At 35.6% G+C, this 24,279-nt stretch overlaps 2 protein-coding genes and 1 long non-coding RNA gene across 10 annotated transcripts; 2 read left to right on the plus strand and 1 right to left on the minus strand.

Annotated features, from left to right (window-relative positions):
- Positions 1-1,514: 1,514 nt before the first annotated feature.
- LOC123892451 lies at positions 1,515-2,220 on the minus strand. 2 transcript variants are annotated; one of them, XR_006803196.1, is made up of 3 exons: positions 2,191-2,220; positions 1,788-1,851; positions 1,515-1,675 (listed from the first exon to the last, which is right to left on the minus strand). It is a non-coding gene; the product is annotated as an uncharacterized LOC123892451 (long non-coding RNA). The 2 variants fall into 2 exon arrangements; XR_006803197.1 differs by having other exon boundaries at positions 1,788-1,854.
- Positions 2,221-2,505: 285 nt separating this feature from the next.
- LOC123891718 lies at positions 2,506-6,697 on the plus strand. The gene is made up of 4 exons (XM_045941619.1): positions 2,506-2,570; positions 4,220-5,245; positions 5,531-5,996; positions 6,065-6,697. The coding sequence occupies exons 1-4, from the start codon at positions 2,506-2,508 to the stop codon at positions 6,695-6,697; spliced, it is 2,190 nt and encodes a 729-aa protein (XP_045797575.1).
- A 10,306-nt stretch (positions 6,698-17,003) lies between these two features.
- LOC123892962 (fimbrin-5-like) lies at positions 17,004-20,727 on the plus strand. Of its 7 annotated transcripts, none has more exons than XM_045942866.1 (10): positions 17,004-17,575; positions 17,698-17,792; positions 17,923-18,383; positions 18,466-18,701; positions 18,794-18,965; positions 19,082-19,171; positions 19,429-19,575; positions 19,665-19,763; positions 20,130-20,222; positions 20,356-20,684. In XM_045942866.1, the coding sequence occupies exons 3-7, from the start codon at positions 18,288-18,290 to the stop codon at positions 19,492-19,494; spliced, it is 660 nt and encodes a 219-aa protein (XP_045798822.1). In that variant the 5' UTR covers positions 17,004-17,575; positions 17,698-17,792; positions 17,923-18,287; the 3' UTR covers positions 19,495-19,575; positions 19,665-19,763; positions 20,130-20,222; positions 20,356-20,684. The 7 variants fall into 7 exon arrangements, with proteins under 7 accessions (XP_045798822.1, XP_045798820.1, XP_045798821.1 ...); XM_045942864.1 differs by having other exon boundaries at positions 17,698-17,788; XM_045942865.1 differs by having other exon boundaries at positions 17,722-17,792.
- Positions 20,728-24,279: the final 3,552 nt, after the last annotated feature.

Here is a 24,279-nt window from a genome sequence, read left to right on the forward strand (position 1 = left end):
CATGTCTAAACCAGGCGTAATGGTTCTTTAATTTTCTTGTCCATTTGACTATATCATCCCTGGGAGCATCACAAAAACACCTCAAAATATAAACATTTCAATTGATTCAAACAGAAACTTGCAATAACAGGAACCAAAGAAGAAACAAAGCAAGAATCTTAACATAAGCCTTTCGCCTTACACCTCAAATAAAAAGAAGCTTAAAGATAAAGATTACTTGATACAAAGAACTAGCAACAACCAGGCAAAGCTATGCAAACCATACACAAGATCTCCACCACGGTGCTGAATGAACCTGTAAAAGAAAGATCTAGCGCCTAAAACAGAGGCCAACAACTCAAATACCTATGTCCATTAGAGCATGATTTATTATTGACAGCCACAAACTCCATCAAAACACCTGCGAAAATTATAGTCTAACAGAGCAGAAAATTTGCCACAGAGCAGAGAAAAAAGAACAAACTGAAGGGGAGCAACTTCGCTGAGAGGGTTTGAACTGTGAAGGGCGCGGTCTCGCAATCGAGAACAAACTAATCAAAAACAAAAATAATTAACATAATAGAATAAAAAGGAAAGGGGAAAAACATAAAGTAACTAGCAACCGAAAGCTCTAATATCAATTAAGAGACAATGCATAGAGAGAATCTACGGACACTAATTCCTTAAAGTAAATTAAAATCACTTGAAACAACCTATAACATAATTGAAATTAATAGCTTGATTCAAGGAAACTCTATTTTAAGTAAGGAACCATATATATGAATAGAAAATAGGGTAAATAGTGTTATACCCCCTGCAAAATAGACGAGTTTTGCGTTACCCCCTGCAAAATATTTTTTTGAGATTACCCCCCTGCAATGTAAAGATTCTTTGCGTTACCCCCTGGCTTAACAAGTGAGCATATGACATGGAAGAATCTTGACGTGGCATGACACGTGGAAATTAATTTATTTTTTATTTATTTTTAATTGCCAACTCATTAATTAATGTGGGTTTTTAATTAAAAAAATGAAAAAAAAACCTTAAAAGTTGTTATATTTTTATGAATTTACTTAAAAGAAAGTTTTGTTTTTTTTTTTGACTAAAAGTTGTTATTATATATAAAAAAAATTCTTATATATATATATAATAACTAATAATAGAGTAAAAAAAAAAAACGAAGATGAAAAAAAACTAATAATAATAATAGTAACAAAAAAACTAATAATAATAATAATAATAATAATAATAATAATAATAACTAATAATAATAGAGTAACCAAAAAAAAAACTGCAATCACATATTTTAACTAATAATAATATTAGTTATTATTATTATTATTATTAGTTTTTTTGTTACTATTATTATTATTAGTTTTTTTTCATCTTCGTTTTTTTTTTGTGACTCAATTTAAATAAAATACTTGTAATATAAACTAAATCAAACACTCCATACAACTTCTAAGTAAATCAAAATTCTCATTTGAACTTTGAAAATCAACAATCTGATGACTAATACCATAAAATAAGCTATATAATATTGCAAAACACATAGCCACTGCACTCTATAACTAGCTTAAGTTATAAAAACAAAATTGAATGACCCAATAATCATCATCTCAAGATCCACGTTAAGTAAGTTGAATTACCTCATTAAATAGAGTATTAAATTGCTTCATGTCCTTGTCAGCCAAGTCTAAGAAGATAGGAGAATCAAGAACTTAAAATTTATCGTAGATACATGGAACCATAAAGACAGTAGGGAAATGGAACTCCAGACAGGAGTTCAGAAGTAAAAGATTGAATACCTGCCATCGGAATGGGTAGATTGGGTGACAAATGGCCTCTAATGCTAGAGTTAGAAGTGAATATCTGCTAAAAGAAAATACAGACTAATAAATCATTTTACAACTCAGTTGAATATACAGTCTAAATGACAAATTACCAAACAACTATAAATATTTTCTACATTTGGAAGCTAGTCATCAGCACTAATTCATCCCAAAAATAATCATGCAGGAAATATTGATAGTGGTTAAATAAATAAAATAAAAAAAAAAACAAAAAAAAAAAACAAGTGAGTAGTGTGTAATACAAATGAAACTTAACATCAGTATGAAGCATAGAGAAAATACTGGTGAAATCATGTAATAAAAAAAACATGCTTGTACATACCATAAAAATAAAAAATAAAAAGCATTAAAAACTCACCAAGATATTGTAACAGTGTTAACTAAGACAAACTCTCAGAAGCACTTTTTGCGAAGCAATGAACAGTCTAACTTTCACATAAAACCATTTGTACAAATATATTGGTTTTAGGGTTTCAATTTATGGGAAACAAATCAATCAATTTCCGAGTTCTGGGTTCAATTGAGTTTTAGGGTTTGATACGGATTGAATCGGTAACAGAGTTTCAATTGAATTTTGGAAATTCTGAGTTCTAGGGTTCAAAGAGGGGACGATTGAGAGAAAGAAGGTTTCTGAGTTCGACGGAGAGAAGAATGGAGGGTTGTTTAGGTGAACATGTTGGGGGATGAAGGTAAAGAAGGAGATTTTCGAGATAGTGGTGAGTTCGATGAGGGTAGAAGGTAGTTCGAGATATTTTGGGCCATATTTTTATTTAACTAGGTAGAAAGTCCTATAATAGCGATTCTACAAAAAGCGTTAACAAAGAGGTAACCATATAATAGCGTTTATACAGAAAGCGCTATTAAACTCATCCGTTTATTTTCATTATCACCATATAATAGCGCCCGACAAAGTAACCGCTATTATAAGCCTATGTGTGTCATTTTTAACAGCGTTTTATTAAAAAACGCTATTAAATTAGCGCTATTATATGTCAAAATTGTAGCAGTGAGAAATGCCTTATTATATATATTAAATATATAAATCAAAGTCATGATACAAAAGACGATTCCAACACCAACAGATTGGGTTTTAGGGCTTACTCCAACACATACTAGACAAACTCTCAATATGATATGTCTTTTTTTTGTAATTTCTTTTGCATATTCAATTTATATTTGTAGCGGCCCGCCCCAATTTTTCGGGCTTGCTCCGCCACTGACTTCAGGCAACATAGCTCATTGGGAATCACCTGATTTATGAGAAGGTTAGTTTCTTGAGCTGGCCTAACTTGTAATGTTACTACGTACTAATAGGTTTAAACTTCAGTGTGTTTTATTTAAGTATGAAATCTTTTACAATCAAGCTCTATTCCAGTCTTAGAACAAGTAAAAGTGATAGTTAATGAAAATAAAATTTTGTAAGTTTTTTTAAATGGAATTTTTTGTAAGCTATGCATGTGTTATTTCCTGAAATGCATTTTTTTTAAATTTATTTTAGTGGTTGTAATATGTTTTATCTTCAATTAAATCATATAGGGACTGAAATGCAAATAAATAAATTATAGGGACTAAAATGAAAAATAATTATTTTATTTAAGGACAGGAACAAATTTTTGAGGACCAAAATGAAATGTAAAAAATTATAAGGACCATTTTGAAAAGAAAAAACATTGAGGGACTAAAATTTATGAGAAGGTTAGTTTCTTGAGCTGGCCTAACTTGTAATGTTACTACTAATAGGTTTAAACTTCAGTGTGTGTTTTATTTAAGTATGAAATCTTTTCCAATCAAGCTATATTCCAGTCTTAGAACAAGTAAAAATGATAGTTAATGAAAATAAAATTTTGTAAGTTTTTTTAAATGGAATTTTTTGTTATTTATGCATGATATAGAGACTGAAATGCATTTTTTTAAAATTTATTTTAGTGGTTGTAATATGTTTTATCTTCAATTAAATCACATAGGGACTGAAATGCAAATAAATAAATTATAGGGACTAAAATAAAAAATAAATATTTTATTTAAGGACAGGAACAAATTTTTGAGGACCAAAATGAAATGTAAAAAATTATAAGGACCATTTTGAAAAGAAAAAACATTGAGGGACTAAAATGATGAGTATATTACAAGGATCACAAATATATAAAAGTATTTTTAATTAAACGCTTTTTGAGATTTTTATATTAAGTTAATTTTCTATGAATTGAACTTTTTCATTACATTTGTTAGAAATTAAAATATGAGAACTAGTAGTAGAATTGTAGTATTAGTAAAATGAGACAAAATGCAACACATTAGTAATTAACTTATTGTAAGAGAAAAGATATAGTGTGATGAAGTCTTCAATGTTATTGACATTACATCTCAAAGACTTGTTACAACTTAAGAGAGTCTCATTTTCAGGCCCCTAATGTGGATAGGCCTGGGGTTGACGACCTTCAGTTCAAGAGATTAGATCCGTTGGAGATTGGAGGCTTAACCAAACCTTTTTCGGAGACTGAAGTGAAGCTAGCGGTGTGGGATTGCGATAGTTTTAAAAGCCCAGGCCCTGATGGAATTAATTTCGGTTTTATTAAAGATTTTTGGGCTGAGCTTCGAGACGACATGATGCGCTTTCTTTCTGATTTCCATCGGAATGGTAGGTTGACGAAAGGTATCAACTCGACTTTCATTGCTTTGATCCCCAAAACGGATAGTCCTCAGAGGCTGAATGACTTTCGTCCTATTTCGCTTGTTGGAAGCCTCTATAAAATTTTGGCGAAGGTTTTAGCTAATAGGTTGCGTCAAGTGATTGGTAGTGTTATCTCTGAATCCCAGACTGCGTTCGTTAAGAATAGACAAATTCTCGATGGTATTCTCATTGCTAACGAGGTGGTGGATGAGGCGCGAAAGTCGAAAAAGGATCTATTGTTGTTTAAGGTTGATTTTGAGAAAGCATATGATTCGGTGGATTGGGGGTATCTTGATGCTGTTATGGGGCGAATGTCATTTCCGACTTTGTGGAGGAAGTGGATTAGAGAGTGTGTTTGTACTGCTACGGCTTCGGTGTTAGTTAATGGCAGTCCGACTGATGAATTCCCTCTTCGACGAGGGCTTAGGCAGGGGGATCCGCTTTCTCCTTTCCTTTTTCTTCTGGCGGCTGAGGGCCTTAATGTTCTTATGGAAGCTATGGTGGCGCGTAATATGTTTACAGGTTATAGTATTGGTGGACCGGGGTCGGTCTCGGTGTCGCACCTTCAATTTGCTGATGATACTTTATTGATGGGGGTAAAAAGTTGGGCAAATGTTCGGGCTTTGCGAGCTGTTTTAGTGCTTTTTGAGACTATGTCTGGCTTGAAGGTTAATTTTAATAAAAGTATGCTGGTTGGCGTTAATATTCCTGAGTCCTGGTTATGTGAAGCTGCGTCTACTCTGTGCTGTAAAGTGGGAAAGATTCCTTTCCTTTATCTGGGTCTTCAGATTGGGGGTGATCCGCGTCGTTTGGCATTTTGGGAACCGATGTTAAATTGTTTAAAGAACAGATTGTCTGGGTGGAAGAGTCGCTTTTTGTCTTTTGGTGGTCGTCTGGTTCTGTTAAAGTCTGTCTTGACCTCTTTACCTGTCTACGCCCTTTCTTTCTTCAAAGCTCCCTCAGGTATTATTTCCTCTATTGAATCTCTTTTCATTAAATTTTTTTGGGGGGGTTGTGAGGATTCTAGGAGAATCTCTTGGGTTAGCTGGAAATCTGTTTGTTTGCGTAAGGAGTACGGAGGTTTGGGGGTTAGACAGTTGCGTGAGTTCAACATAGCGTTGTTGGGGAAGTGGTGTTGGCGGATGCTGGTGGATAGAGAGGGGTTGTGGTTTAGAGTGTTGGTAGCTAGGTATGGGCTTGAGGGAGGTAGTCTTCGGGAGGGCGGTCAGAGAGGGTCGGTGTGGTGGAGGGAGTTAGTGCGTATTAGGGAGGGTGTTGGTGAGCCAGGAGGCAGTTGGTTTAGGGAGCATGTTTCGAGGAGGGTGGGGGATGGATCTGATACTCTCTTTTGGATCGATCCGTGGTTGGATGGGATTTCGTTGAGGGAGCGATTTGGGCGCCTTTTTGAGCTGACTATGACCAAATCTCGTTCGGTCGCAAAGATGTTTGCTTTGGGTTGGGGGCAGATGGGGGGGCGTGGGAGTGGCGGAGGCGTTTGTGGGTGTGGGAGGAGGAGATGTTGGGGGAGTGTCAGTCTTTACTTCTTGACATTTCTTTGCAGGATCAGGCTATTGACATGTGGCAGTGGAGCCTTGACTCTGACACAGGTTATACGGTCGGGGGAGTTTATCAGCTCCTGACGTCTCAGGATTCAGTTACTTTGGATGATGCGGATAACCTTATTTGGCATTCTCAGGTTCCTTTGAAGGTTTCCATCTTTGCGTGGCGTTTATTGAGGGACAGGTTGCCCACGAGAGCAAACCTGGTTATTCGTGGCGTTTTGTCTCCTACGGTTGCCACTTGTGTTTTCGGATGTGGAGCGGCTGAGTCGGCTCATCATTTATTTCTATCATGTAGTACTGCTGGATCGCTTTGGGATTTAGTTCACGCATGGATTGACATTTCCTTGGTGGATTCCACTTCTCTGCGTGATCATTTTGTTCAGTTTACGGCCTCATTGGGTGGATCTCGAGCGAGGCGGTCTTTTCTGCAGCTTGTTTGGCTCGCTTGTGTTTGGGTGATATGGACAGAGAGAAATCATCGATTGTTCAAAGGCTCATCGGACACACCTCATATTTTATTGGACAAGATCAAGCTTTTCTCTTTTAGGTGGTTGAAGATGACGAACATCACGTTAGCTTTAAACTACCATAGCTGGTGGTCTAGTCCACTGTTGTGTTTAGGCCTTGTATGATTTTACTTTGATTGTATCTCTCTGACTCTCTTGTATTTTTTATAGTCTACCTCGACACGTCTTGTGCAGGGGAGGCTGTTTGTGTTAATATATATCATTTTAGCTTCTTCAAAAAAAAAAAAATTTCTTGAAGATGTTCATAGAAGTAGAACAATTTAGGTTTTTTTTCTTTTTTACTTTTCTACATGACATTTTTATCTATACTTTATTAGAACAATCTAGAAATATATATAGTAACTCTAACCTATTCTAATACATGTTTTGGTAAATCAAAAAAGTCTCATAATGCTTCAAAACCAAGGTTAATGCTAGTTTATAAACAAGATTCATCCCCATCAATCCACATCAATCTAACGATACGTCTTTCACAATTGACAAAATCGTGATGACTCGCGTAAGGCCCAAAGTGGATTGTGGTGAGGGCTCATGTCGCATTTTACAAACGAGACACCTTTGAGTAAGGGTGTGGTGACCAAAACACTTATGTTGTTTCTCTTAGCCCAATATAGAGACCTCTCGATGTTTAAGAATCTCCTCATGATCCAACGGTAGAATCAGAAGTGATACTTTGACTAAAGGTGAATGAATCATTCTATTGTAAGTATTTTTTAAAATGGTTATTAGACGGTGTATCTCGTTGATGTATGTGAGCCAATGCGGTGCAGATGTATGTGAATGAAAAAAAAAATATTTGAGGGGGAAATTGTTAGTGTCAAGTGTGAGTAAGAATCTCATATTAGATGAAAAAAATAGTTTGTGTATCATGTGTGAGTAAAGGAGTTCCGCAATGGATTGAAATATAAGTGTTGATAACATATAAGTGAGTGAAATTATATACTCAATGTCTTAAGCTTTTGGTTGACATGTCCAAATCACTTGTGTGATTGCTTATAGGACAATTTAATGATCCCTTAGGCTCTCCTCGTGATCCAACAATGGTATTAAAGTCGATGGTTCAACAAACTCCTTGTGTTGAAAGTCTTATTGACAATGTGGTGGCCATGTGCCGTGTCTCATTGATGTTGTGCAACAACGGCACAAATGTATGCGGTTGAAAAAATCCAGCTTGAGGAGAAGGATCTCAAATGAATGGAAGAACTTGCACTCGAGGGAAAAATTGTTAATGTACTATCAAATGTGAGTAAAATAGTGTTACATTATATAAAAATATGGGTCCGTTTATTCTGGCTTTTTTTAAAAATGATTTTTATAGTGTTACATAATTTTATATAATTTTTTTTACAAAGAAATATGTTATAAAAGCATCAAATGATAATTTTGTTTGAATAGTTATTCTTAAAATGTTGTTTTAAGTAAGTAGCGGAGTGGAAGGGTAAATTTTTTATAACATCTACTACTTAAGTATCGGATGTTATAAAAATGTGAGAAAGCACCCCCTAACATGAAAATTTTTCATTTTTATAACGTGTGTTACTTAAGTAGTAGCGGATGTTATAAATTTTTATAAGATTTTTTTTTTTTTACGAAATAAATTTTTATAGGTTGAAATTCATCTTATTGAACTTGGACTAGACAAATTTCAAGGACCTAATGAGTTGACAATGTATTGGCAAATGAAAAATATTATCACCTGAATTAATAACAATTAGCGTAGACATTAAGTGTTGGTTGACTCTCTCATAGCACATTAACTTAATTAATTATTATTCATTGATCATTATCTACATTTTAACTGTCATTAATTCTTATTATCCATTGATCACGTCAGGCCAGAGTGAAAAAGAAAACTGACTTTTCTTTCATTTAGTAAATCAAATCAATTCTCATAATTCAATTTACTGCACCTTGATTTAGCCGTAAAAAACATATACTTATAACATCCTCGTTACTTAAGTAGCGAATGTTATAAAAATGTGATTTTTGAGGGAAAAAAAAAACTTCCTACGTAGAATCCATTATTTATTATTTAAGTAACGGACATGAATATATTGATAATTTTGTAGAGCGCACCCCAAAATCAGTAGGATGACAAAAGTAAATTTCCAAATTATTTAAGAGTCCAATATGGAGGTACAAACTATGTTATTTTGGGGTTTGGCTTCCACACAGGTGAAGATTATTGGGATCCATAAATTAGTGGGATCCACTTTTAATGGGTATCACTAATCTTCACTTATGTCTATCTCTCTTTAAATTGAAAACAAATCAAAGAAGTTGGTCACACTAATCTTCACTCGTGTCTATCTCTCTAAATTGAAAATAAATGGGGGAATAATAAATAGATAGAACCTAAACTCTGTTATTTTAAGTCTTTTACGTGTCTAAAACAATTTTATTTAACTTTATTTATTTTCGTAATAAGGTCCGAGTTACTTGCTCTGCAAATAACACTTAGAAGGGTATAACTTGCACAATGAACTTAAAGTCAATGATAAAGGGCACCATTTAGAGCATTTTTATTCCTCTATATTTAAACTGGGTTCTTAACACTATTCACATGAATCCTATTATGCCACATAAGATTAAACAACTCTTAAAGTGTGTTTGGATGGGGGAATTTTTTGAGGTAAAGTAATGTTTTGAGGGAATTCAAATGATTTGAGGTGAATTCCATTGTTTGGATGAAAATTTGAAGAATTTTCAAAATGATGGAAATTTATGAAGTATTTTGTTCAAGTTAAATTTAGAGAATTTCAAAATGACACCTAAAATCAAAGAATTTGAAATTCCTCCTTCTCTGTAAACTTTTAAAAATTACTAATTGATGTAAAACCTAAAATTAGCCGAAAAACCTAAAATTGACGATAAACACTAAATCGGCCGAAAATCCAAAAAATCGGCAGAAAAAACCTAAAATCGGCCAAAAGCCCAAAAATCGACTATAAACTCTAAAATCGGCCGAAAACCCAAAAAATCGGCAGAAAAACCTAAAATTGGCCAAAATTCCAAAAATCGACTAGAAACCCTAAAGTCGGCTGAAAACCCAAAAAATCGGCCGAAAAACCAAAAATCGGCCGAAAACACAAAAAATCGGCCGAAAACCCAAAAAATCGGCCGAAAACCTTAAAACTGCCAAAATCCAAAACATCGACTATAAACCCTAAAATCGACCGGCAACCCGAAAAATCGGCAGAAAAACCTAAAATCGGCCAAAATTCCAAAAATCGACTATAAACCCTAAAATCGGCTGAAAACCCAAAAAATCGGCCGAAAAACCAAAAACCCAAAAAATTGGCCAAAATCCAAAAAATCGACTATAAACCCTAAAATCGGCCGGCAACCCGAACAATCGGCAGAAAAACGAAAAATCGGTCAAAATTTCAAAAATCTTCTGTAAACCCTAAAATCTGCCGAAAACCCAAAAAATCGGCCGAAAAACCAAAAATCGACCGAAAACCCAAAATCGGCCAACATCCAAAAAATCGGCCGAAGAATCTAAAATCGTCCCTATTTTAGGGTTTTTGGACGATTTTAAGTTTTTAGGTCTATTTTTTGAGTTTTTCGATCGATTTTAGATTTTTTTGGCCGATTTAGGGTTTAAAGTCAAATTTTGCGATTTTGGCCGATTTTTTGGGTTTATAGTTGTTTTTTTGGATTTTGGCCGATTTTAGGTTTTCGGCTGATTTTTTGGCTTTAGGGTCGACTTTGGGTTTTTCGGCATATTTTTTGTTTTTGGCCGATTTTTTGGGTTTTCGGTCGATTTTATGTTTTTCGGCCGATTTTTTGGGTTTTCGCCCGATTTTAGGGTTTTATAGTCGATTTTTGGGATTTTGGCCAATTTTTGGTTTTCGGCTGATTTTTTGGGTTTTCGGTCGATTTTTACTTTTTCGGACGATTTTTTGGGTTTTCGGTAGATTTTTGGTTTTTCGACTGATTTTAGGGTTTATAGTCGATTTTTGGAATTTTGGCCTATTTTAGGTTTTTCTACCGATTTTTTGGGTTTTCGGCCGATTTTAGGGTTTATAGTCGATTTTTGGGCTTTTGGCTGATTTTAGGTTTTCTCTGCCGATTTTTTGGATTTTCGAACGATTTAGCGTTTATCTTCGATTTTAGGTTTTTCGACTAATTTTAGGTTTTACGATCAATTAGTAATTTTTACAAATTTATAGAGAAGAGGGAATTTTAAATTCTTTGGTTTTAGGTGTCATTTTGAAATTCTCTAAATTTAACTCGAACAAAATACTTCATAAATTTCCATCATTTTGAAAATTCTTCAAATTATAATCCAAACAATGGAATTCACCTCAAATCATTTGAATTCCCTCAAAAGATTACTTTACCTCAAAAAAGTCTCCCATCCAAACACACTCTTAAGGAATTCTGATAAATTTTACTTCATCCACAAATTCTTATATTTGGGTACTTAACACTATTCATTAGGTCCCACAATACCACATAAATTTATATTATTTATTTCTACCTAATTTCGATTAAAATTAAATATTAATTCATTATGATATAATTAATATTTAAATGAGTATGCTATAAATTAATTTGTTGTAGTAAGAATTGGTGAGTTAAAAAATTACAATGTTTTTATAGCGTAAAAATGAGATATAATTATGTTTTTTTTTTAAGTTTACAACGTTTAAAAATGTTAATCCTTTGGCTAATACAATGTGAGATTGGATAAAAGGGTGAAAAGCTGGGAAAAATAACGGACAAAAAATTAAAAGCCTACCAACTCTTCCTAAAATTATATTGAAAACAATCTCTTCTTTGTGCATAGAAACAAATAAATAGCTTCCTGAAATAGATTTGTAAAGAAAAAAGCTTCCTGAAATAGTATTTAAGTAGTTGTATAAAATTAAAAACTACCTTCCTGAAATTGTTCTTCAGGAATATCAGAACAACAACCAAACCAGTCTCTCTTCCTCTCTTCCACAGACCCCATCTGCCTATCTTTTTCTCTCTTTCACCGCCGCACCAATTCCTCCTCTCTCTCCACCTTCACGATCTCATCTCTCCCACCTCAATAGCAACCACGTTCCAATCTGTCATCTCTCTTCCTCTCTTTTTCGATAAAATTATCATTATCATTATCATTATGAATATAATTAGCCTTTTTAGGAACTTTTGATTAATTTGAAAATTTTTTTAATATCAAAATTTCAAAAAATCATTTAATTTTGAAGCTATTTCAAATAAATTTTCATAAAAATCATTTTTTAAAATACAACTTTTTCAAAAAATTGTAATTTTGACAATGTTTTGATCTTTATTAATGTGTGTTTATGTTATATGATGTCAAAATTAGTGTTTAAATTTAGAAAAAACGAATATAAAAAACTTGTAATATTTTAAAAAACGGTTTTAGAAAATCTATTTTCAAAAATACAAAGAAAACATCCATTTTGTTTAAATCTAAAACAAACAGGACCATATTCTCATTTGAGATCATTTAACTATTGCACCGTTTCCCATTCATCCTATTATTGTAAATAATTTTTGTTGGATATGCCTTCAAATCTCGGTAACAAGAAGTCAGAGGTTTTTTCTTAAGTTGTTGTTTTGGCGCCCCAGGCGGAAATCTGTGCGCAGGAAAGGAAAAGTTTATGTTTCTCCGCCTCGAGCAGAAGTTTTTCCGCCCCAGGCGGAAATACGCAGGTTTGTTGATTTTTTGTGAAAAAAAATCTTTTCTTGGATGACACTCTGACTTGGATTTGTTTTATTTTAAAATAGATTTGTTACTAGTTTTTTGGCATATATTTTTCTATAAATAGGGATCACTTTATTCATAGAAAAATTAAGAGTGAAAGGAACAATAAGGATTTGACAACAACAAAGGCTAGAGTTTTAGAGAGAGAACAAAAAGTTTTCTTTTGGTATAATTCTAGGGTAAAGATTTATTGTTTCTTCTTCACCTTGGGTAGACTAGGTCAAATTGAGTCTCTTGGTCACGGGAAGAGATTCGGGTTTTTTTTGGTAGAATTAGGATTAATTCTTGTAACCCAATTGAGAATTTCTTGTAAGGTGACTCTTTGATTATAGTAGAACGGAGGGGCTGCTCTCTCCCCCAAACTAGGTCATTATTTTGACCGAACTGGGTAAACAAAGATTTGTGTCTCTTCTCTTTTTATTTGTTTACTTGCTCCTTGGATTATTTATCATCGTCATCATCATCATCTCTATCTACTTCATATATTGGTTGCTTGATTAATTTTGCTCCACACATCAAGTTTCGTATTGGTGTGATTTATTAACGAATTGACAAATTGGTGCCCACCGTGGCGTTCACCGGTAGTAACGACTTCGGGCTGTGAAAGGTGAAGATGAGGGCTGTTTTAGTCCATAACAAGTGTGTTGAGGCCTTGAAGGGGAAGCACGGATGCCGGCGAGTCTCTTCGCCGAAGAGAAGACTGGGTTGAATGATAAAGCGGTAGACAATGTGTTGAGAGAAGTTGCAAAGGAGACTATCGTTGCGGCTATGTGGGCTAAGCTTGATTCATTATATATGACCAAGTCGGCAGCACATAAGCAGTTTCTGAAACAAAAGATTTTCTTTTACCGAATGGTGGAGACGAAATCCATGACAGAACAACTGGCGGAATTTAATAAGATTATTGATGATTTAGCCAACCTTGAGGTGAACCTAGAAGATAAAGACAAAGCCTTACATCTACTGTGTACGTTTGTACGTTACCTAAGTCCTATGAAAGTTTCAAGGATACCATGCTCTATGGCAGGGAAAACCCTGTTACCTTGGAGGAAGTTCAATCGGCATTAAGGTCGAACGAGCTAACTAAGTTAAATAACTTGAAGGTGGAGAACGGTGTGGATGCCTTAAACGTTTCAAGTGAGAGATGTGGAAGGGAAAGGGCGGTGACAGGTGGCACTGTTACCATTGTCAGAAAAAAGGTCACTTCAAGAGAGATTGTCCGTTGTTTAAGGCTCATCGGAGTATGAGGGTTATGAGCATGGAGAAGCACTAGTGTTGTCAAGTTGGGAACCGGAGGAGAGTGAGACTCAGAACTCTGGTGATGCTCGTGACGGTGGAGAGTTAGGGGATTTCAGGTTGGATGTTTCAAAGGAGTTTGAGATGTCTTGCGTGTTACAAGGTAGAGATCATGGTGGGTATACTTTGGTGAAAACTCAGTTTGAGGTGGAGTCTTCCAATAGTGGTAGACAGTCAACATTAGCTTTTGGCTATCTAATCAGAGATAGGCAGGAGGGTGGCAGTGTTGAACCAAAGGGGGATGACCATGGAGACCTTGTGGGTTATGTTTCAATTGTAGTTGAAGAAGTGCAAGACCTTGAGAGGATCTTCAGGGAGGCAATTGAAAGCAACAGTGATCAAATTAGGGAACTTGTAGGACTGCTGGAGGTAGTTGGATGCAAGGGGAGTTTGATGTTGAAGCTTGTGGAACTGCATAAAATTCCAGGGTGGGTTCGGAGCCAAGCAATACTTTGAGAGGACTGAAGGCATTCCGGGAGTCGAAGGGTGGTGAAGCTTGTTGGGCTATCTAAAACGCCGATGATAGTAAGGAACAAGCGTTTCTTCAGGAGGACGGACTTAGCTACTCCGGGGGCTGAAGAGGGTGCGGTGAATCTTGTGGGTACTACCAAATATCCTATGGTAGTGGGAGGCAAAATCTTCATGAGGGAGGAAGGCATTCCAAGGGATGAAGGGGAAGTACAACTTGTGGGAAGCAAGTGGAGGATGGTGCCTAGGTCAAGGTTCAAGTGGGACTTGGACTTGGCCGGTGATCTTGAATAGAGGTTCAAGATGGAGAGAGCAACACGGTGGTTGATGGAATCACCATCGATTTAAAGGCAAGGTGGAGAATTGCTGTTTTGGCGCCCAAGGTGGAAGGATTTTCGCCCCAGGCTGAAATCTGTGTGCAGGAAAGGAAAAATTTATGTTTTTCCGCCCCAGGCGGAAATACGCGGGTTTGTTGATTTTTTGTGAAAAAATATCTTTTCTTGGAGGACACTCTGACTTGGATTTGTTTTATGTTAAAATAGATTGGTTACTAGTTTTTTGGCATATATGTTTCTATAAATAGGGGTCACTTTATTCATAGAAAAATTAAGATTGAAAGGAACAATAAGGATTTGCCAACAACAAAGGCTAAGGTTTTAGAGAGAGAACAAAAGAGTTTTCTTTTGGTATAATTCTAGGGGAAAGATTTATTGTTTGTTCTTCACCTTGGGTAGACTAGGTCAAATTGAGTCTTTGGCCACGAGAAGAGATTCGGGTTTTTTGGGTAGAATTAAGATTAATTCTTGTAACACAATCGAGAATTTATTGTAAGGTGACTCTTTGATTATAGTGGAACGGAGGGGCTGCTCTCTCCCCCATACTAGGTCATTATTTTGACCGAACTGAGTAAACAAAGATTTGTGTCCATTCTCTTTTTATTTGTTTACTTGCTCTTTGAATTATTTATTATCATCATCTCTATCTACTTCATATATTGGTTGCTTGATTAATTTTACTCCACACATCAAGTTTCATATTGTTGTGATTTATTAAGGAATTCACAACAATTTTAATCTTCCATGTGATACTTCTAATATATGTTTAAGGGGTTTGTTTTGTGTAAAAGTAGTCATTATTTAATTTATTTGTGTTGAGAAGAATATCACCGTGAGACGATTTATTTTAGAACATTTGCAAAACAAATTAAAGAAACTTCTCTTTTGACTGGTACATTTTCCATGCAGAACATGATGAGTTAAATTTGAAGTTGAATTTATTAGGCTTAAATATTATTTTGGTTCTCGTAAAAAAAAAAATTGATTTTAGTTTCTGCAAAATCTCAAAACTTTTAAAATGGTCCCTCGACTAGATTTTTTGCTGACATGTCAAATTTCTGATGATTTGACATGTTAGCAAAAATCATCAGAAATTTAACATGTCAGCAAAAATTCTAAATCATGGACCATTTTAAAATTTTTGAGATTTTGCACGGACTAAAATCAAAAATAGTTTTTTACAGGGACCAAATCAAAACGAGGCATATTTGCAAAATCATATTTAAGCCAATTTATTATTACCTCTATCCTTAAATATAAGATTTGATCTTACCTGATCAAAATCGACGTGGCTAGTGGTTCTCCTTGATTGACTTTTTGCAAGTGTACAACTTCGTCAATTGAGTAATAAAAAGATATCGATCCTCAGGGATTGCGTAGATTCAATCAAATGCATTGTGTCTATGAACATACTAAAATTAAAACATATTTTGGGGGTTTGTTTGAGTAATTTGGTTTGTAAGAAAACGTTTGGAATTCAATTGGTAAACGAGTGAGGTTGGATCATCGGAACTACCTAAGCTATAACAATCGCATGCAATCAATTATATCGTATTGAATCACTCAAGTGTCACAACTAGATCAACAATATGGTGAATCTCAATCTCCTGATAAATTCACCCTATCCTTTGTCGATACTTCTCCGATCTCTCAGATGGAAGCTACCGACAACGGAGTATTTGAAAACGCGCTGATCGTATGCTACACTCTATGTTTCAATCTCTCGACCGGAAACACTCAAATGCTTCATGAATTCATGTCGGATTCTAACTCATATTCTCATACATAATTAGAATATAAAATCATTGCAAAGTTGATCAGAAATTGAAGGCATTAAGAATAGAAATTCATGAAATAACACTTTGGTACAAGAGATTCAATACAATAGAACAGATTACATGGGATTACTTAGCCTAGTTCATCCTTAGATCCAACCTCTATGAGGGGTTTAACTCCTCATAGTTTCTTGAGCAAATCCATGCTTCAACTTCATGAGGAAGACTCCCATGCTGCTGAACCTCTTGAATCTAGCCACTGGAATGCAGGATCGGACTCCACTTCTTGCACAAGATCTCCGAAAATTAGTGATGAACTCCCAAAAATTCGAACCCTTTCTCAGAAAATGGCTTTTCAATATATATAGATTGCAACCACGCCGTGCGTCAGATCTATCACGCCGCGCGTGGTTGCTTCTTTTCCCACAACGCCGCGCGTGTAACTGCCCCACGCCGCGCGTGATTAAGTCAGAGGGGAACTGATCTTCAGCAAGGTTATTACGCCGCACGTGATTGGCTCCACGCCCCCGACGTAGTTCAATTCCTCTGTCACGCCGCGCGTCGTTCTTCTCACGCCGCGCGTGGCTATGTCAGTGGCAAACTCCATTTTCTGTCAAGGTATTACGCCGCGCGTGGACAGGTCCCCACGCCGCGCGTAATAGAAGCAGGATGTGATCTTCTCTGTTAAGCTTATTACGCGGCGCGTGATGCTTCACGCCCCCAGCGTAATGTAAATGCATAATTTCCTGCATAATTTCCTACTTTCTTGTAATCCAAGTAATCTTGCTTCTGACACTAGTAGAAAAAAGACATTTGGTTATATGATTCCACTACGGATATATAAATACTAGTAGTGAAATATAATTGAGCAAGATATTCCACTACGGATATGTAAATATCAGTAGTGGAATATTCATGGGTAGGAGATTCCACTACTGATATGTAAATATCAGTAGTGAAAAGTAGACACGGTGGCAATCATGTAATTATATCGAAGTTTTGTTTTAAGAAAGGTCTTTGTTCTCTCTCATCCTTCTACGCGTATCATCATCTCTCAGACTCTTCCAAAATCAAACGAACCCTAACGAACCCTCTTCACTGAAATCTCCCATCCTTCACTGAAATCAAAATCAAAATCTTCGTTCTCTCCCATCCTTCATTGAAATCTCACACTCTTGAAATTTCCAGTTCATTCTGAAATCAAATGAACCCTAATCTCTTCACTCTCGATCTTCTTCTTCCTTGTCGCTGCTTCATTCACTCTCGATCTTCTTCTTTGTCGTTGCTTCGTCTTCGGTACTGGCGCCGGCACCGGTGCGATTAGGTTCAGGAGCCATTGATCTTCGTTCAATTTTTGAACACCAATCTTCGTTTTCGCTCTCAGGTATGCTAATATCTTCGTTTATTTATTTCGTTCTACTTTCTCTTCGTTCTACTTCTCAGAATATTGTAATTTAGGGTTTTTGATTTTGTGATTTTGTACTTTCTCTTCGTTTTTCAATTTAGGGTTTTTGGTTGTGATTTTGTTAGTTTCTCATATTGAATCTGGGCAAGAGCGAGATACCTATGTAGCCGACCTAATCTGGGCAAGCTTTAGGTAGGTAGTATTTGCTGTAATTTTTCATTGAATCTGGTCAGTGTATAGATGTTTATAGATGAATCTTCCATATGATTTGTTATTCAATTCAATCATCGTTTATTCCAATGTATTGTTTTTCTTTGTTGTTTCAGTGTGTTCTTCCAACTGTTTGATTATATTCCCCAACCAAGTTCATCATGTCTAGTTTTGTGGGTGTCATTGTTTCTGATCAAGAACTTCAGAGCCAGTTCACCCGAATATGAACATGGACAAATTGCACCCGAATCAGAAATTGTATGCTTAAATGAGACATATATTCCCTCGATTTAGGAAAAGACATCGACATTTCCTCAATTACCCGAATCTCCCCCTCTATTATGTAAAAATAGAGGGTGTGTATGTGTTTTGTTTAAGCAAATTAGGGGAAGGTGTATGCAATTTTCCCAACAAATACGAGCGGTTAGTGTTCATTTGAAAAATAGAGGATGAGTGCAATTTTCCACAAGAGTATACAAGAATGTTGTTTGATGCTCAATTTGTCTCTAGTCCTAGCATGTATGCACCTAACTTGAAAGTATACTTTTCTTTTTGTTTTGAATGTCTGCATGGGAAGGTATATTAAGTTTATTTTAAGTAATTTTATAGGTATTATCTATATTGAACCTGGCAGCTTATTTATTGACATTGTGTGGTAGGCACATGTAAACTTGCAAACACGAGCTATGGCAAAAGATGGTGGTTCAAAAAGTTCTTCATTTTTGAAGACAGCTACAACGACTGTTCATCATGCAATTAATGAATCTGAGAAGGCTTCTTATGTTGCACATATTAACAGTTACTTGGCTGAAGATAAATTCTTGAAGCAGTTTCTTCCCCTTGATCCAGCGACAAATGCATTGTTTGATCTTGCTAAAGATGGAGTCCTGCTCTGGTAAATGATCAGTGCCAAACACAAGATAATTTTTTTAAAGACCATAACCATTTCTCTGTCTATAATTTTATAGTTTTATTTTACTGCTGCAGCAAGCTTATTAATGTTGCCGTTCCTGGGACCATAGATGAACGAGCTATCAACACAAAACGGGATCTTAATCCATGGGAGAGGAATGAAAACCACACCCTTGGCCTCAATTCAGCAAAGGCTATTGGGTGCACAGTGGTTAATATTGGTACACAGGATATGGTTGAAGGAAGAGTAGGTTCAATCTTCCTTTTGTCCCTAGCTTCTCTTGTTCTGTGACTTTGATTATCTAAATTTTGACATACTTTGACTCTTTCATTTTGAAAATTGTCTTGTTTTTTTATTTGTAGCCTTATTTGGTACTTGGTCTGATTTCACAAGTAAAGATGGACGATATGCCATTGCATTCTGACTTCTTCTGGAAATGGTTGGAAAATGTGGTATGTGCATCAGCTGTATCAGGAATTTCATTTTTAGTCATTCTTTTTCCTATATTATATGGATTTATTGTGATTTTGTTTTGATAGTTCCACCCACCTCAATACCCCACCACACTTAACAATCCATCCAACCTTGTACTAACTAGTCATCATTTTAAATACATCACTCTTTCTCTCTATAGTGTACCACTTTCCACTTCTCTTCACTCTCCATTTCAAAAAACACAAATCACTCTTTTACTATTTTGCTGAATCAGAAACTGATCCATCTTCAAAACCTCTTGTTCTTTGGCTCAATGGAGGACCTGGTTGTTCTTCTCTAGGAGTAGGTGCATTCTCAGAAAATGGACCCTTTAGACCAAATGGTGAATTTCTTATTAAAAATGAGCATAGTTGGAATAAAGGTATATACTATATAGTAACTATACTCTATTGTTGTCACATTCAACAATGGCATCATGAATATTCATTCTTCTAGTGAATTGTGTTGCAGAGGTAAATATGCTTTATTTGGAGACACCAATTGGAGTTGGATTTTCCTATGCCAAAGGTAGTTCTGCTTATACAACAACAGTGAATGACGAGGAAACAGGTATTCATTATTAAATCTTTTTTGTACTAAAATGTTTCTCTTTAGAAACTTCCTTGAAATCTTACTACTTCTATTGATAAAAAGCATTAGGCACAAAGTAGTGTATCTTTATGTATTTATACTTTCTTAGGCATTTTTATAAAGTTGAGATAAGATAAAACAGTGATTTATTGTAAAATGTTTATGTCACTAACTTTTTTATGGTACTTTACATTATTATTCTTCATGTCTTGTTCTTTACTATGATATGATTTTTATATCATTATATGATGATTTTATTGTAAAATGTATACTCTAAAATTCAATTCAAATAGTAACTATGTACATTATTTTGTAATCTGAAACTGTGTTTTTTGAATTGTTAAGCAAGGGACAATCTTGTATTCTTGCAACGTTGGTTCAACAAGTTTCCACAATATAGAAACAGAGATTTGTTTCTAACCGGTGAAAGTTATGCAGGTAATTAAACTTGTCACCTTTTCTTTTAAAAACATGTCACCTTGTTTCTAACCAGTGGCTATTTGTTGCTTTATAGTGTTAGGAAAATTCTACTACTCTTTTGACGACTTACATTGTTTTTGGGACCTTGTAGATTATCACGGTTATGCAAGAAGTCATGGTCTGTGATCAAGTGAAGTTCACCTTGGGTAATGAAGGTGGAGTAATCTTACTACCCTGGGCCCCTGGTGTTCATCAGGATGCAAAGTTAAAGGTTGTAGGAGGTTGAGAACTTTTTTTATTTGCTCCAATCTGAAATGATTAACTTGTCTATTGTTGGAATTGGGTGTTTATATGATGTGTTGATTTTTCTGCCTTTAGGTATCAATCATAGGAAAAGAGATATTGTGTTTTAATTAGTATGAATAAGTTGATCATGATATTTATATGAAGGTTTTTTCCTCTATAATCACATTACTCAACCTGAGCTTGACATTTATTGGACTCTCTTTTGATTCTGAATTACTTAAATCATTGCTTAAAACCGACGTTTATCGTAACTAAAAAACTGGAAAACCAAACATACCACTACTGATATTTAGTTTAACAGTCGTGAAAACCATACATACCACTACGGGTATGCGTAAATACCCGTAGTGGAATCCCCAATTCTTAAAAAAAAAAACTGGAAACCATACATACCACTACGGATATTGTAAATACCCGTAGTGGAATCTCATACATACCACTACGGGTATTTGTAAAAACCGACGTGGAATCCCCATAATTTTAAATAATAATTACAGAAGAAATTAGGATACCACGACGGGTATAAAAAGACCCGACGTGGAAAGTGTGCACTTACAACGTCGACTGCATTTACTACTGGCCGCGGCCAGTAGTGGAAAGTCTGTTTGGCCAGTAGTTGTATCTCCTTTCTGCACTAGTGTGAATTGATTTCTCTTGGTTTATTCACTAAAAACCTCTAGAAAGAGTCTAATGTCCTTTAAATAAGCATGGATATGAGAGTGTGACGATACGTCATCACTCCTCTTCAGTACGGTGGTAGTGAAGGGGGATTGTACCTGCAGACACTTCGACGCTCAAGTCAGTTTATGTGTGAAGTAAGGGTTTTAGAGAGTGTAGGTAAAATTACTTGGACCTTCTTCATGAGATGGCTATATATAATCCTTAGCGCAAAGTCAACGCCATTAATGTAAGGATGGATACGACGTCCTCGCCATTAATGACTGTTGGAATAACGGCTATCATTCCGATGTCGGTCTTACGAAAGGTTGACTTTCTTGACAGTTAGACAAAGAGGCGCGACCTTGAACGTGTATCTTGATGGGCCGAGTTCGGTGCGTGGGACGATGATTTTCTCATGTAATGTGCCTTAGGCCTAGTCCAGAACAGGATCCCCCAAATTGTCTTGCTCGAGCATGACGATGATGACTTTAAGTTATGTCGCTATTGGAATGGTGACAAATTTGTCTCATGTCGAGGATGTTTTGTTAACCTCGTGTCGTTGGCGTATTTTGAACACAAGGCCTTCAAGTCGTGTATTTTGTTTGCTCGCGATTCTATGTCGAAGCAACTAACGTTGATGCGTCATTTTGACACGCCTGGAAATTCTACGAACACATAGTAACATAACTTAGTTCGATATATAACCCAGTGATCTTACCTAATAAGAATCGATGTGGCCGGTGGTTCTCCTCTTCAGTACGGGGGGGGGGGGGAGGGGATTGTACCTGCAGATACTCCAACGCTCAAGTCAGTTTATGTGTAAGTAAAAGTATTTGAGCCTTTTGCATGGGAAGACTATATATAATCTCCAGCGCAGAGCAAATGTCATTAATGTGAGGACATATATGACATTCTCGCTATTAATGGTTGTCGGAATAACAGCTGAGAAGTCATAATTGCCAATAAATGTCAATCATTCTGATGTCAACCATCACGATAGACTTGCTTTCTTGGGCGTTGGACATAGATGCGTAACCTTGAACTTTAAAACTTGAACACAAAACTCTAATAATATCTCTAATAACTACACTTATATTAGAATATGTTCAAGTCCTTTCATGTAAAAAAATTAAATGAATTTTGCTTTCGGTTATATGTCAATGTTTCAATGGAAGAATCAAGTTTTAGACAAGGTAAATCAACTACTTATTTTGTACCAAACAAAAAACAGCGAATTAAAGCTGTCCACCTAGCCACATGTATGTTAAAATCAATACAAAACAAAACATAAGAAAGCTTGCTTAACGAATTTGTCACACTAGGCTGTACTTTCAAAATGAAAATGACTGAAAACGTTTCAACATTTGATTGGCGTAAATGATAAAATCCAGTATCTTAGAATAATTCCTTGTCAAAAAAGTGTATCTTAAAATAATTATTTTATCTCATATAAAAGAATTGCATTATGTCCTTAGTTTTTTGATCGATCTACTTGGGCTCCTATTAGGAATCTCATTACATTCTCTTCAAAAAGATTTTTTGCAAGAGAATGTTTAGCTTTTGCACTTTATCGTCTGCTTTAATCTTTTGTTTTGAATTTTCCTTTTAAATGAAGCTGGAAAGAGCATGGGCCTCATAAGCTTATAAGAATATTAGAAATTGGAATGCATAATATCTTTTGTGGCTACCCGTGACTTATTTAAGTAATCTTATAATCTTATTGGAACCTTGATCTTTGTCCACTGTATTGACATTCTTGAATGACATATATACTATTCTTGAATTTACATTTGACGTAGTAACATTTGTTGGCGCAGCTAGAATCGTGGCACAAAACACTTCAAGCTCACACAGGCTTGGCAAGCAGGCAAGAACACACGCGCGCGCTGCACTGTCACTAGGCCTCGCCTATGAGCACAGATGCAGGATCTACTGTTCTTGCTGCAACAATGGCGTTTGAATGGAAGGAATGAAAAGCATTTGTGTAATTGAAGAAGATGATGATTATAGGGGAAAATAGCTCAGTTTTTATTCATCCACTTGGGGAAAAATTAGTTGATTACACACACTAATATGGGCCAAGCCCTTTATACTAGATCACCACAATGCTAGTGATTCTCTTAGGCCCTAACCAACTAATAACCACCTAACAAACTCTAACAACCTAGGTAGAACAAAACCTAACTGACTCTAACAAACTCACTTAACAAACTAACTGACTTGCTTTAGAAGCAATCGGTTACACTTTCACTTAGTTCCTTGCACACAAAGTCAACTTATCAACAATATGAATTAGCTTATTAGAATCATTTAGATTTAACACTTCCCCTTAATTCATGTTGAAATTCCTGGCACACAGTGGACAGGTGTTGCTCAAGGTGTAGCAACACTTGTCTGTTGTAGACAGATGTTGTTACTGGTGCGCCAACACTTGTCTATAAACAGAGCAAATAACATAAAACAATACAAACAGTAAAGTAAATAACACACGAGAGTTGTTAACCCAGTTCAGCCTAAAGCCTACTCTGGGGGATACCAATCCAGGAATGAAGTCCACTATCAGCAGTATTACTTCGAAGCTAAACTCACCCGTTTACAACTTCTCACTTAATCACTACCCAATGACCCTTCTACCTAGGAACTCCTAGATATGAGACCCCGTCTCAATTCCCACCTTAGCTACACAGACAGCGCTGCTATTCAATTCCACAATCACAACAGGTGGAGACACACTCCTAAGAAACTAGGATTCACTCTTGCTTAAAAGCTTGCGAGTAAACCACACAACACAATAGAACAATCTCCGTACTTCAAAGCTTAGGAGAAGTTCACACTTACAACTCAATAACACTCAGGTCCTAAGCTTGCATCAATGAGACACAAGAAAGACTCACAATTAACACTCTAAAATCCCTAAAACACACGCTTTGTAAGAACACGATTTTAGATGCTTGAACCCATATGCTTGCCTTCGTATTTATAGTAGTAGAATGACTTGGGCTTCAAGACAAAATTAGGGCTTCTAGAATTGCGGCAGCTGAGATATATTTTTGAAAACAATAGTTATATTTTTGAAACGCAAAAATATATTTTCCAAAAATATAATTCC

Source organism: Trifolium pratense, linkage group LG6 (assembly GCF_020283565.1).
Source record: "Trifolium pratense cultivar HEN17-A07 linkage group LG6, ARS_RC_1.1, whole genome shotgun sequence".
NCBI lineage: Eukaryota > Viridiplantae > Streptophyta > Magnoliopsida > Fabales > Fabaceae > Trifolium > Trifolium pratense.